The 15,095-nt window shown below is 38.0% G+C and overlaps 1 protein-coding gene across 3 annotated transcripts in view; it reads right to left on the bottom strand.

Moving 5' to 3' along the window:
- The window catches only part of LOC137043742 (voltage-dependent calcium channel subunit alpha-2/delta-1), a 169,178-nt gene that overhangs the window by 131,872 nt on the left and 22,211 nt on the right, over window positions 1-15,095 (bottom strand). For all 3 annotated transcript variants that reach the window (XM_067420149.1, XM_067420147.1, XM_067420148.1), the window contains 2 exons: window positions 6,925-7,006; window positions 6,601-6,717 (listed from right to left, as the gene is read on the bottom strand). In XM_067420149.1, coding sequence (XP_067276250.1) covers window positions 6,601-6,717; window positions 6,925-7,006 — 199 coding nt within the window. The remainder of the gene's footprint in view (window positions 1-6,600; window positions 6,718-6,924; window positions 7,007-15,095) is intronic.

Raw genomic sequence — 15,095 nt, 5'->3', positions numbered from 1 at the left:
TCTAGTGAAGCACTTAAGTCAATGTTTAGTGTTCTGGGGAGACCAAGAGAGGAGGGGAATAAAAAAAAAAACAAGAGCACAAGTGTGTTATTGAGACAGATGTGAGTGAAAGAGCGAGGAAACTCCCAAAGGCCTGTCCGTCTGTCACTAAAAGACAAGGGAACACCTGAGTAATGGGCTGAGAAGAACCAGTCCAAACATCCCTCTCCTGCCTCTCTGCAAAGACAACAACATTATTCACACAAGCTAATACAATAATTGCCCGACAGCCTTGACCACTACTGAGACTTCCTCTGCATGCTAATGGACCCACGGGTAGACAAACCCCGGCCCACACACATAAATACAGCAGCAATGCCAACCCCCTCCAGGTCTGCAGACTGGCATCAGTGAACCGGGAAAACCCGACACATCTGCAGTGGGCTCAGACACCCAAAATCTTTCAAAGGCTGATAACAATTATAACCGCTGGCATCGATCCATCCATCTTTTCATGGCTGCACTGTCCAAAGGCTATGCCAGCTGGCGCATACACACACACACACACAGACGCAAAAGTACACACATACTCATTGATGCTTAGATGATGGTCAGTAAAAGCACTCAAGAGGGTAGATGCAGTTTTATTTTGGTGTCTACAGGGCATCTGTTCAACCCAAAATAAGCGACTCGAGAGTCCAAATTTGTGCTATAATATATATATATATATATATATATATATATATATATATATATATATATATATATATATATATATATATATATTACTGGTGGAGTACAGGACTCTATATAAGTAAGGATAGCAAAACAAAGTAAACTGTGACCAATTATACCCAAAAATGCTATATACCAGTGGACTACCAGTAAAACTGTTAAAAATGTGGGTCCTATTTTGACACTTTGAGCTGACAATTATTTGCTTAAGTGTTTTTTATTTCATTTCTAATGTGACCTTTTACACCACAGACTGAACAAAATTAATCATTGCTTGGTAATTGGTTGACCTAAATTGGTATTATCTAATTATGTACTTAAATTTAACAGGTGACAGCTGATTACCAGCAGCCATATCACCCTGTAGCCCAAGACTGGTTTCCCATTGAAGCTATGCAGGGCTGATCCTGGTCAGTACCTGGATGGGAGACCAACTGGGAAAACTAGGTTGCTGCTGGAAAAGGTTTTAGTGAGCCCAGCAGGGAGTGCTCACCCAGTGGTCTGTGTGGGATCTAACACCCCAGTATAATGATGGGACACTATACTGTCAATGAACACTGTCCTTCGGATGAGACGTTAAACCAAGGTCCTGACTCTCTGTGATCATTAAAAATCCCAGGATGTCCTTTGATAAAGAGTAGGGGTGTAACCCCGGCATCCTGGCCAAATTTGCCCATTATATATATATATATATATATATATATATATATATATATATATATATATATATATATATTAGGGCTGGGATAAACGATTATTTTTTAAACGATTAATCTAGCGATTATTTTTTCGATGCATCGATTAATCTAACGATTAATTTTTCCTGTCCGATTTGGTTACGATTCGATTCAATTACCGATTATCTCCCCATTAATTGCCTAATAGCAATTTATACATGTTGATTTAATTATCTGAATGAAAAAACTAATTCCTTAACATTGCAATATATGTTTATTGCTCTTAAAATTCCAAAGTAAAAGACTATACAAGAACAATGCATTCAATAAAATCATAACAAAATACACACACACACACACACACACACACACACACACACACACACCCTATTTTGAAGTTACGGCACTCTGCCTTTGTATTGTCTGCAAAAAATGTGGAGTCATGCCAAGGCAAAAGGCAGTAACTTCCATATTATCAATATTTGGTTGCTGATCACCTTTTACAAAATCAATATAGTAACACCTGTATAAAATGTAATGATCATGGCATTTATTTTGGATGATTTACAATTAATTATAGCCATCTTCTTATTACCATCATGTGCTTTGGTTGCATTCTGATGCCATTATTAAGGACACAATACGTCTTGTAAAGAGTCTCTTCATTGCTGTGCAGCAAAACTTACAGGTTGATAGGTGACACTGAATTATATGAACAAGATAAGATTATTTCTAATGAGTAAACAATTGCATATATAATGCAAAGATATAAAAAATAGAACAAATAACAAATCATGTAAAAATGCATGTGATTGTAATAAGATAAATAGCAAATAGTGCCGCTGGTTAATCAAGGGTTAAGTTTGGCTATCACACTCTAATGACAGCACTGACTGGATCGGATTGCCCATTCATACGCTAAACAGAGAAATTATTTATTGCAATATGTTTTTAATGTTTTTATCTAGCAAAACATTGATACAATAGGCTACATAGCTTAATTACTTTTACATCTTTGAATGAAAATCGCCTATAGCCTAAAAGGACAACTTTTAGATTGATGTGAACGACAAGTAGGAATAATTCTCAGAATGCTTGTGGATTAAACATCCCCGATGACATTCATTGCCATGGATTTTATCGGGTTTACAAGAAAAGCAAGGATATATGGATATAATTGCGAACTGTTACTACTGATTGTATGCGTGAGCTCACGATGTCACGGCATTCGAGTGCACACACTCGTGCAGTGGGCAGCCCCAAACTGCCTGACAGCGCGCTGAGTGAATATTCTGCATTATGAAAACATGTAGGCTATGACAGTACACAGGCTACACCGTAACTTAAACGCGGCAAACTTTAATAGACAGTTAAACAAAGGCGGGACACCATAACTGGATGTCGGTACCGTAACTTAATTTAAACATCTGTCTTCCTGTGTGCAGAAATTTGTTTATGTAGCCGTGACAACAAAACGCGTGCATGCGCACCTGTGTATAAGAGCGCTTGCTCCGTGCGCGCCGCGCGCCAACCCGCAAGCCTTGCACTTCTGAAAGTCTGAGGAGCCACTCGTGTTGCTACCATAGATATACATAATAAATATACTTAATTACATAATATACTTTATTATGTATATCTATGGTTGCTACTACTCTCCTGCGCCACCATCTTTATTTTGGGTCTGACGAATCGACGCGCATATTTTGCGTCGACGTATTTTTTGTCCCAGCCCTAATATATATATATACAGTGTTGCCACAGTTACTTTGAAAAAGTAATCTGATTACTGATTACTGATTACTCCTTTAAAAAGTAACTTAGTTACTTTACAGATTACTTGATTTTAAAAGTAACTAAGTTAGATTACAAGTTACTTTATTAGTAACATTCAGCAGTTGCCGACAACACCCCTGCCGCCTCAAAATAGAAATGATAACTGTTTGGCAACACACTTTATTGCATTTATGCCCGAGCCTGACGGCCCGACTTTTTTTACGCCCCGTTTTTTAGGCTTCTCCTTCGTTTTATATTTATGTTAATAATTAAAATGAACAATGAGATGTGCTGGTGGAAACAACATGAGACCATGATAGCTTGCGCCACTGTCAAGATATGGCTCGCGCAGGGTTAAAGAGTCCGTTTCTTCAGTGCAGCTGCTAGAGTTATGGCCTTTTTACAACTGGTTCCTTCATTCATTTTCTCTGACCAGGTATCTATCTGATTGCGAAATGACCAGGAGTAGGCCTAAATGCCTTCCGAGAGTCTTTCGAGACGTATTTAATTCCGATCACTCAAACAAACCAATTCAGAAGGTGCATGAAAGCATTTCAAACTAAACCGGACAAATGTAAATGTATCTGGTTGTTTAAACCACATGTGTAAATTTTACTCCTGGCAAATAATTAAAAAATAAATGTGTGAGAGCGTGTTATGTAGTCAGATAGATATGATAGTGCTTGCAACATGTGGCCGTAGGCTAAATGAAACTTTAAAATAAGTCACACAAAACACAATCATCATCAATATAAATTAATGAGACTAATGATCTTACCAGTGCTTAGGTCACTCTCTCTCATATTGCGATCTTTGAATTTGAAATGGGCTGCTGAATAAAATGCTAGAATATTTTGCTTTGATGTGAACTCCGTTAAATGAGCATATACCGCGGGAATTGAAGATCGGATTTATATTAATTTTGCTGAAGTCTAAGGTAGGCTATAAGACAACCTGCATGTACTTTTTTTTTCTTCTTTAGATTGTGTAGCCCGTTTCGTTTTTTTGAGCGCCGTTGTGAGCAGTAGGCTAATCTATCAGCCTGCCTTAGCTCGTCAAAAATGCCTTTGTGGTGGTATAATAACTAGCCTACTTTGTTTTTAATGTCAAAGTAGTTATATTTCGTTTCGTTTCTTTATTAAGTTCATTTAGAAAAATGTCTAGAGCAATTTTTTGTTTGTTAAATTAAAGTTTAAATTTTTTTATGTGACGACCCAGTGAGTTAACCGCATGTTTAATAGCCTAGTCTCTCAATTCAACTCTTGAATTGTCTTGCCTATATAAACTTTAATTTAACAAACAAAAAATTGCTCTGAACATTTTTCTAAATTAGGTTAATAAAGAAACGAAACGAAAAATAACTACTTTGACATTAAAAACAAAACTGAGCAATTTTAATGGCTGCAACAATGTATCATTTTTTTTTTTTTTTTTTTTTTTTTTTTTTTTAAACACCGGCTCCAGCCGAACTCGGGCTGAGAATTTTGATAAGCTGTCGGTTTTTACTAAGGAAAATGACTAAAATAGTAACTCACAGTGACTTGGATAAGTAACTTTAATCTGATTACTGGTTTGGAAATAGTAACGCGTTAGATTACTCGTTACTGGAAAAAAGTAGTCAGATTAGAGTAACGCGTTACTATGTAACGCGTTACTGGCATTACTGTATATATTTACAAACATGAATTAAAAAAATAAGGATGTGCACAGATTATATATATCTAATGCTTATCCGCAGTTGAGTATTAATTGAAAGCTGTGCAGACTCGACTGCGCGCAAGATGCATCCAGATACCGAAAATTAAGTAGACCCAGGCTTTAAGAAGAGAGTGTTCTCAGAGAGTGTATTTGAAGTTTTAGCTCAAAATGCCCCACAAATAATTTATTATATCATGTTAAAATTGCCACTTTTGGGGGGGCGAGCAAAAATGTGCCATTTTTGTGTGTATCCCTTTAAATGCAAATCAGCTGGTGCCTCCGGCCCCTTTTCAAGAAGAGGGCGAAGCTTTAATCGCTAGTGTCAGGATTATCTCATCTCACAGAATGAAAAGTTTGAACAACAAATGATGCATGGAGATAGGACATGTATAGTTTTGTTTAATTACGGCTATAACTTAATTGTCATCTTTTATCCACTAATAGTACAAGCCTGTTGTAGAGTACCCCGTCTGAATGATGGTCAAAACTTTTGAGGTTTATTGTACATCACACGAAAGATAAAGGATTCTGTTTTAAAAAATCAATGTAAGAGCTGAATAAAACACAGTACAAGAAGTGTGCATTAAATTATTGTCCATAAACACTCCCTCCCTTGCATTATCATCCGCATACACAGTGAATTACACAAAAACCTTTTTTACAACTAACAGTAAACTAATATAGCCTGCAGACATTTTCAGAGTTTTTTTTAATAAACTGGTAAACTATCCGTAAAACAACTCTGATAAACTTTAATAAACTGTGCGCTCTCCCTTTCATTACCGCCATGATTAGTATTTGCTCCGGAGACTATAAGCTGGATCACAAACAGTTGTTACTGATCCAACCATGAGTAAAAACTTTTTATCAAAGCTGGACTTTTATTGCCCCTCATTCATATAGCAGTCTGGAGTGAAATAATTTGCGCAGACATAAACAAACCTAAACCCATCGAAACAGCTGAAACGGCAATGTTCATCAACAGTCATGGAAGGGGCCAGTGCAAACTGATGTCACAGGATCTGTGAATGGCTTGTTCTGAGACATTGCTTATGATTTATGGGGATTTTTAAAAAAAGCACTGGTGGACATGAAAAAGTGAATTTTACCATAATAGGTGTCCTTTAAAGGGTTAGTTCACCCAAAAATTAAAATTAGGTCCTGATTTACTCACCCTCAAGTCTTTATAATGGCAGTGACTTGTTGGGTCATTTTTGAAGTCCATAAAAGTGCATCTAGCCATCATATATGCTCCACACAGCTCTGTACGGTTAATGAAGGCCTTATGAAGCAAAGTGTCGGGTTTGTGTAAGAAAAAAATATCAATATTTAAAACTTTATAGACTAAAATACCAGCAGTCAGCGGTAAGCAAGTCAATTTGCACTAAAAGAGTAACCCCCTGACACAATATTCTATCCTCATGCAGCCGTTATATGATGGACAAATGCACTTTTATGGACTTCAAAAATGATCCAACAAGTCAAAGCCTTTATAAAGCTTGGAAGCTTTTAATATAATTCTGACTGTGTTCGTCTAAAAGAAAAATGTCATATACAGCTAGGATGACTTAAGGGTGAGTAAATCATGGGCTAATTTTAATTTGTGGGTAAACTATCCCTTTAAGTACCATCTGAGAGTTTGTTCCTTGTTCAAGAAACCGTTTCACATACGTCACAATACCGGAGAAAATACAAACAACTTCCGTTCCATGCCGACTTTAAAACAGGATTGCCTTACCTCTAGAGCTGTGGCTCGCTTCTTCAAAAAATTCTCTATATTCCGAGCCGCTGATTCCACAAGCTGAGCTGCATTATTTGTTTCCACAGTAAAATAATTCTGATTATCCATAAAGATCTGTCATAACGGAGAGAAAAAGACACTCATTAGGGACTCTCATAATGAAGTAACGAGATGAAGGTTTACCGGTAATGATTGTTTAGATAATTAAGCAGGCTTTTATGGAGGCTTAACTATCACTCAGAATTTGTTTATGTAAATACACATGAAAATACACATACATCAATATGTACAGGTGTGTGTGTAGGCCATTGGACCTCTAACCTGTTTTAGACTATTCCCAGCGCTGGCTGTGTCTGCTAGAGAAACCAGCTCCTGCTGCAGCTGTTCTACCCATTCTTTTATCCTGCAAACACAAACACTCATATTAAATATTTCAACTGCAATCTATATACATACCTAGAGGGGTCCAAAAATTTGATCTGAAAGTCTTTACGAAGTAACTAAATCAAAGTCATGAAGGCAGCTAAATATGGGAGTCATATTAAACTGAAAGCAATTTGCAGTATGGAACAGCTACAGAAAATGTGTTCTCATAAAAGGTGCTTTTATTATGCACGCTTTTTAAAATAGCACGAAGCTGTTATAAATGACTAAATAGTCATTTAGCACATTGCAAGGAATTAGGCTACTCATGACGAATAACCCAGTGAAAGCACACAAAACATGTCCTTCAGAACAAACGCATGTCAAACCTACATAGTTAACCTCAGAAAGTGGTTTTAGAGACTATTTGTTTTTCATGTATGTATTGCGCTTTTATTTTGAAATTTGATGTGGGCCTCCTTGATTTTTTTTAATTAATTGATAATCGGTCAAGCAAGACAAGGCAGATAACAAACTTGAACATACCATATATTAAAGAGAACACGCAGGGGAAACTATAAGGTTATAGAAAAAACTAAGAAGTTGTGACTTTTAATTGCATTGGGAACAATAAGTGAACACACAAAAATAAGAACATGTTTCAAGGACTTCAAAATAAAAGCACAATGCACACAAAATGGAAGGCACCTGCAAAATAAAACAAAGCCTGCAATTCCACAAAATGTTTTTTGTTTGCAGATAACTGTTAATGGCTGCAGATCTGTTCTACATAAAACTCTGAGAAGCCACTGGTTCCAATGAATGCTCTTATATAACATCCAATTAGTATTAATAATTAATGCAACTGTACAACCACACTTTGCTGGAAAATCCATTTCTTCATCTGTCCATATACACTGCAGGATGAAAACGAGAGTGAATTCCTGGACATCCAGATGAAGTCACACGCTTTCGTGGCCTCTGCGATCACAGATCTAAAATTATCCAGACCATGTTGAGAACATGGGCGTAGATTACGCGGGGGACGCGGGGGACGTGTCCCCCTCACTTTTAATAAAATGTATTTTCGTCCCCCGCACTTTTACTGGGTCTCACCGATCCTAGTCGACCCGCTCCGAGCGGGATTCGAACCTGCGCGAGGGCGGGCAAGTTAACAGGGACGCTAAAAAACAGCTTTCTCTAATCTCGGTTGAGAGCGCGCTTCTTGAGGTCACGGGCAAATGTATTTACATAGAAACCAAAGTGAATACATCAAGATTTAAATTCAGAGACAAAAAATTATCTATGCAGGACCTGTAATTTTATTCGAATCTAAATATGAGGAGGGCGCGCTCTCACAGAAAGACCAAAAGCGGATTCGTAGAGGTAATACCTCTGGAGCTGTAGCTGAGCTGAAGGAAAACAATCGTTATGAGTGATGAAACGTGACGACGACAATCAGACGATTGCGACAATATATGCTTTATGTGTGTTTTTCAAGTCATCTCAATGTAGGCTATTTATTGACAATAAAGTAGGCTATATGAATAATGCAGCTTTTAATGTTTAGTATCTTCTGCTCACCAAGGCTGCATTTATGTAATCAAAAATAGTTAAAACAGTACTATTTTGAAATATTATTACAAATTAAAACAGCTTTTTTTCTATGTGAATATATATAGTAATTTATTCCTGTGATCAAAGCTGAATTTATAATCATTACTCCAGTCTTCAGTGTCACAAGATCCTTCACTAATCGTTATAACCAAGATATAATAATCAAGATATAATCAAGATATAAGATATAAAAAATAATTTTATAATCAAGAAACATTTATAATTATTATCTGTGTTGAAAACAGTTGTGCTGCTTAAAAATGTTGTGGAAACCACGATAGCCTACATGTTATTTTTCAGGATTCTTTAATGAATAGAAAGTTCAATGGACAGCATTTATTTGCATTTATTAAATACATTGTCTTTTTTAATATTAAAAATATCACTTGTGATCAATTTAATGCATGCCTGATCAATAAAAGTATTAATTTCTCTCTTTTTTAATTTTACCACAAATGTTTAGATGGTTTCCACAAAAATTAAGCAGCACCTTGAGCAGCAAAACTGATAATAATCATAAATGTGTGTTGATCATCAGATCCTCATCTGAGAATGATTAGTGAAGGATCATGTGACACTGAAGACTGGAGTAATGACAATAAATTCAGCTTTGATCACAGGAATAAATCACACTTTACTATATCTTCACATGGAGAACAGCATGGTTTACATCAGAATATATCTATATTTTTTTACATTGCATAAAATCTATGGAAACTTAATGCACAATTGTTTGTAGTATATAAACCAATCATAAAATTGGCATAAAAAATAGGAGAATAATATTATAGATATTAATTAGTGGTTATTGTTCAGCAGTGTATTTGATATCTTGCCCAATTAAAAGCAGATGTGATAAATTATATTGGTCCCAAAAAAAAAAAAGGGGGGGGGGGGGGGGGGTATTACGACATTTCTGTCCCCCTCACTTCTGAAAAGATGGCTACGCCCCTGGTTGAGAAATTCAGGAGGTGTGTGTGGAGTGTGAAGTCAGTTAACTAGAGGTATTTCTTGAAGAGTTGTGTATGTCTGATGCATTGACAAATGTCCATTAGACCAGTGGTTCCCAACCATGTCTCCTTAATTAAACACACCTGATCAACTCATCTCCTCGTAAGTAAAGTGTGGTTGACTTGGGCTGCGTCCGAAAGCTTAAAAATGCTGCCTTCGGAAGATGCATTCCATGCACTCCTGAGATACCTTCATCTGATGGAGTTTTTGAAGACATCTTAGATGTATCCTTTGCTGTCTTTGATGTTCCACAATTCTTATTTTTTTAGTGTAAACTAATTTTTAAAAAGTGCCATCATGCACATGCGTATTATGTGTTCAGTCTATAGGAAAGCATGAGCAGTTGAACACAAAAACAACAATGGCGGAACAGAGGACTGTTTTTGTGCTGCTCAAGATACTTTGTTAATTAATGCTTCTCCAGCAAAGTGGATATTTACTGCACCACTATTACGACCAGCAGAGACACCTTATTTACATAAAGTCCATAGAAGGATGCGTATGTGCGCAAGTTTTTAATGTTTTTTTTACAAACTAAGGTTACCAACTAGAACTACTGTATTATGCACTCTGGCCTGGAGTGCATAATACAGTAGTTTTAGTTGTTTCCATGGAATCCGTGTGAACAGGGATTGCTTTGACAATGTTGTAGCCTGTACATGAAACTTTAAAAAAGCACAAAGGAAAAACGGTTCTGTTTTATTTCATTGTTGTTGTGTAAACATTCCCTAATAAGAAATCTTTCTTGAGCACTAAATCAGCATATTAGAATGCAAGGCCAAAACCATGTCTTGAACATTGGGGGGGACCCATTTTTATTTTATTTTTATAAAGCTTAAAGAAACAGCACAGTGAACAAAAATCTAGGTCTAATTCTAGTTGGGAAATAATCCTTTTGGGACTATTTGCAAACAATACTTGCATTAATTTGTGTCATTAGTGAATACATTTTAATCGGCTGTTGACATTTGAAATCCCTGGTGGTCTGGTGGTAGACTTTTTGTTAAACCACATCAAAGGTTCGTCCCTCTCAATGTCTATGGTGGTTATGGCCCTGTTAGAATGATTTGTGAAGAATTACCCAGTGGGCCCTACACGTTATCATTTTCAAGTTAAGCGCCCCGTTATTTAAATAGAAAATGCACTCAGGCCCATCTGTTCATGTTGGTCGGAAAACAAAGTGTGTTGGGCGCATTGTTGGCAATTTGCTATTTTAAGGCAACTGAAATCGACTGCTTCATTGACCAACAAAAACCTGGTCTAAAGTTATTGTTTGTGTTATTTAAAGGGTGCGTTAGTAATATGTGGCTATAGGTGGGTACACAACACACATACACTCTGCTTATTACGCACACAGTGTAATACGTAGTAGCACACAAACATTCCAGATATTAAAAATAAAAGGATTTGTCTCTGGAGAAGTGTTCAAATTCCACCATGTAAATAGCGAATCAATAAGTGACTCATTAAATGACTTGGTAAAACCTTTCTGAACCATGCACATGGTGCGCACAGAACGTTTTTTCCATTGTAGCAAAAGTGGATTCAGATTTTTTTGTGGATTCGGACATGCCTCGAAGCGCAACTGCACCTGCACCTGCCCCATGCGCTTCAGACCATTCACTCAAATTCAGCTTTACAATCTGCCTACATCAAAATAGAAAATATATTAAAAAATAATAATAATAATTAAAAAAAATATATATATATATAATTTTTTAGGCAGATTTTTTATTATTTTTATTTATTGTAATAATATTTAATAATTTCATATATTATTACAATATTACTCTTTCATACTCTTTCATATATTATTACAATATTATTTCATAATAATATAATATGTGTTTTACTAGGCGCTTTACTTTTATAGGGTGCGTCTAGAGAAATCTAGACGCACCCTAGCGGCAGCAAAACTAATCTGCCCGCGAGTGTCATCTAGCAACTCTCAATACCCTTCTGAGCTGTAAACGCCTAACTGTGGTCAGGCCAATCACATTGGCCCTCATTTATCAATCTTGTGTAGAAACGGGCGTATATGTTGGCGTAAGATTATGCTTACACTCCTCTCACCGCCTGATTTATGAAGCTGTGCGCACCTCTGCAATCCAGGTGTCGTCATTAGAATATCACGCCCCTATATATTCAAGTCTCCGCCTCCCCCACGCCCTTATTTTACGCCATGGACACACGGAAGACGGCAAAGAAGCGAAACTTCTCCGACGTGGAGATTGGGCATGTCTCAATCATCTTACTAGTCCACTAGTCAAGGCAGTGATTAGGACATAAGTCAATGGGCTGACTCCCTGATCAGTGCCCTGACTAGTGAACTAGTGAGATGATTGAGACACGCCCATTGAGACAATTACCAGGGAAGTGGAAAAAAGCAAAACTGTTTTATTTGGGAGTTTAAAGAGTGAAATTAAAGGCACCCACAAAAACAAAATATGGACCCAAATTACGAGTACTGTTAATAGTGTGGAGGTTGAGAAGCGTATTCCAGCAGTTTAAAGCTGTTTGGATGATAAATTAGGCCTACCTCACAGTGCATTATTTTACAACACATGTTTTGAAACAATTAGCATTTAATTTCGTATCACGGCACATGTATCGGGGTGTACGATATGATGATGTGATGTGGAGTAGCCTACCATTCATTCACATTAATAATTGCATGTCTTAATTATTCAGTCCCAGTCCGTGCGCAGCTGCCGGACAGGCTCGCAACTGGAGGAATACATGCCTCAAATGCTTTGGTAGCCTATGGTCACACAAATTAAACATTGAAGTCTACGTTGCACAAAAATAAACACGGAAGTTTATAATAACAATGTTGTTGTTGTTGTTGTTGTTGTTTTTTACAGTGGGTCATAATATATCATATATTTGTCAGTGCGTTTTGTGGTGTTAGGAATTGTTTTTCTGCACATTTTCGCACTAACTCCAAACGTGCGTACACCACCTCCTGAGCTGGCGTAGGATTTTAGCGTGCCGAACGCCAATGTCCATATTGATAAATCTCAAAGTCACCGTGGGTTTGGGTGTACGCAAGGTGTACGCTGGAAATTTGGTGTACGCACTTTTAATAAATGAGGGCCATTGTGTATAGAGTCGGAGGGCGGGGCTTAACATAATGAAAGCCAAATTGCACTTGCGTGCTTCTAGTAAACACAGAAACTGGCAAACGACGGTCTTTAGAAACAGCTTTGACCGCGACTCTGCGAGACTTGGAGTTAAGCTTTTCTCTGAGAAAAGAACGGCACTGAAATCATTCTTAAGAAGGGAAGATGTGTTCTGAGTTTTGCCGACCGGATACGGCGAAAGTTTTATCTGTCAACAAGCTCTGCTTCACCTTCGTTGGTCTGGTTGGTTGTAGCGCTATACAATTGCGTGAAGAGGGAGTTTGAAAGACAACCGTTTATCCCGCCCCTCGTATTGAGCGCTGTCAATGGTAAGTTTCCAGACCAAACATCTTGATGTGGGTCTGGCTTGTCAGGCTTTTACTTTATTTTAAACAAAATAAATCCAGCCTTAGTGAGCAAAGAAACTTTTTTTTATCAAAAACTTTTTTTTTTTCTTGCCGACCCCAAACTTTTTACGGTAGTGTATGTTCAGTCATTTTTATCTTTAATTATTAAACATTGGGTCGAGTCGCTCACTCATGCCACACTGCACAGAAATATTCAGTAAAGCTTCTCTTTGATGTATTTGTTGTGAGAGACCAAATGACTGCCCTCTACATCAAAGAAGCTGAGTAGCAAATGTTCACTGGCTGCATTCAGGACCTTCATATTGCCTTTGTGTACGATAGGAGGACAGGGTCATTCTCTCTTTCCCAGAAGAACGAAAGCAAACATATCCACAGCAGCCGTCCAAGTTTAGGTCCTGAACTCAAACCGTCAATACTAGTATAATAGAACCCTCCAGTGCTCTCTGTATTGGGGTCAGAACCGAATTTGAAAGGAAAGTGAAAAAAGATATATGAGCTGCAAACAATTCTGAATTTAATATTGGCTGCTCCATTCTTTTCCTCTGGTTCTCATTCTATTCTTCTGTCACAGCCTTTTCCCTCAGGGGCTCGAAACACAGAAGCACAGATGTAGGTTGCAACAAGACAATCTGTTGGCTGAGGTGCCTTCTAACAAGCAGAGGTGGACAGATATGGTTATACCATTTAGTCTCCTAAGCCGTAATAACCTGTTTGCAAGTAGATGCTTCAAGCTATGTAAAATCCCACACACTCTTTAACACACACTGTAAATAAGCCATTACTAGTCTGGCCTCCTTTACTCGCAGGGCTTTGGCTTGCTTACAGGATGTTACACGCTACCTAGTAAACTTACAACCTACCACACATGTTCCCAGGTTTTATGGTGCAAGGGAAGCAAATTTTCTCACAACCTCATAACCCTTTCATGCACTAATGCACCCGAATCTGAATGTCTGCAGATTTTGGTAACACTTGAAGCCTGGTGTAAAGTATAATGCATTATAAAAGTATTAATAATGTATACTATAATGCATTAGACATTTAAATATTTATTTGTTATCACAGATAGGCCTGTCACGACAATAAATATTGTACTACTAAATACTGTTTTGTTCATGTCACCTACAGTGTTAGCCTAATATTGCCTGTGTCCCTGCTGGTTCTGCCCAGCTCAAAGTCTCTTGCGTCCCCACTGCTTCCACCCAGCTCAAAGTCTCCTGGGTTTCCAGATTTCCCTCTCAGGCTCCCTCTTCAACCTCCTCTTTCAAACTCAGCCAGTCCATCAGCCCCGCCTACTGTTCCAAACTCAGCTCCTTGGTTTCTCCTCTTACTGTGTAGATTACCCTTGAGTTTTCAGTTCACCAGCATTGCCCAGGCAAGTGGATCCCCAAGCTCCCCCTCCAGCTGCTGAACCCGTCACCTCACCTCGGTCGATCGACCTGTCGGCTCCACCTTGGCTCCTCCCTCCATTGGCTCCACCAGATACCATCGCCCTTACAGCTCCACGGGTCTCCTCGTCCCACCGGCTACGTCTTGGTGAGACGTCACCTTGCCCAATTGTCACTATGCTCTGTCTCTCCACCACTTTCAGCTCCATCTGGCTTTGCCTCGGTCCTCAGGCACCCTGGTTCCACCTTTGGCACTCATCGCTGTGGCTACACCAGGGTCACATCTACTCTCCGTCTACGCCCAGGGTTCTAACTCCACTGACCTCGTCTCCGTTGTTCATTCCCCTGGTGTTGACAGCTAAAACTCTACCATGACTTCACCCTCCATAAAGGGTGAAAAAACTAAGCCTTGGGCTTTAATCCTGGGGCTAGTTACATAAACTTAGCCACTATGTTAAGAACTGTGTCTTAAGCACTAATTTGTCCAACTAGCAATTAGTAAAAATGTAATCAATGTAGTGTTTTTTTCTAATTCAAATTGAACCGATCTACCATTTTATGTAACTGATTTTAAAAAGTTAGTCTTAAAGCTACACTGTGTGATATTTTCCCCCATCTAGTGG

This window comes from Pseudorasbora parva, chromosome 16, assembly GCF_024679245.1.
Source record: "Pseudorasbora parva isolate DD20220531a chromosome 16, ASM2467924v1, whole genome shotgun sequence".
NCBI classification, from domain to species: Eukaryota; Metazoa; Chordata; class Actinopteri; order Cypriniformes; family Gobionidae; genus Pseudorasbora; species Pseudorasbora parva.
The sequence above is the reverse complement of the archived record's forward strand: the minus strand, read 5'-3'. Positions and strand labels throughout refer to the sequence as shown.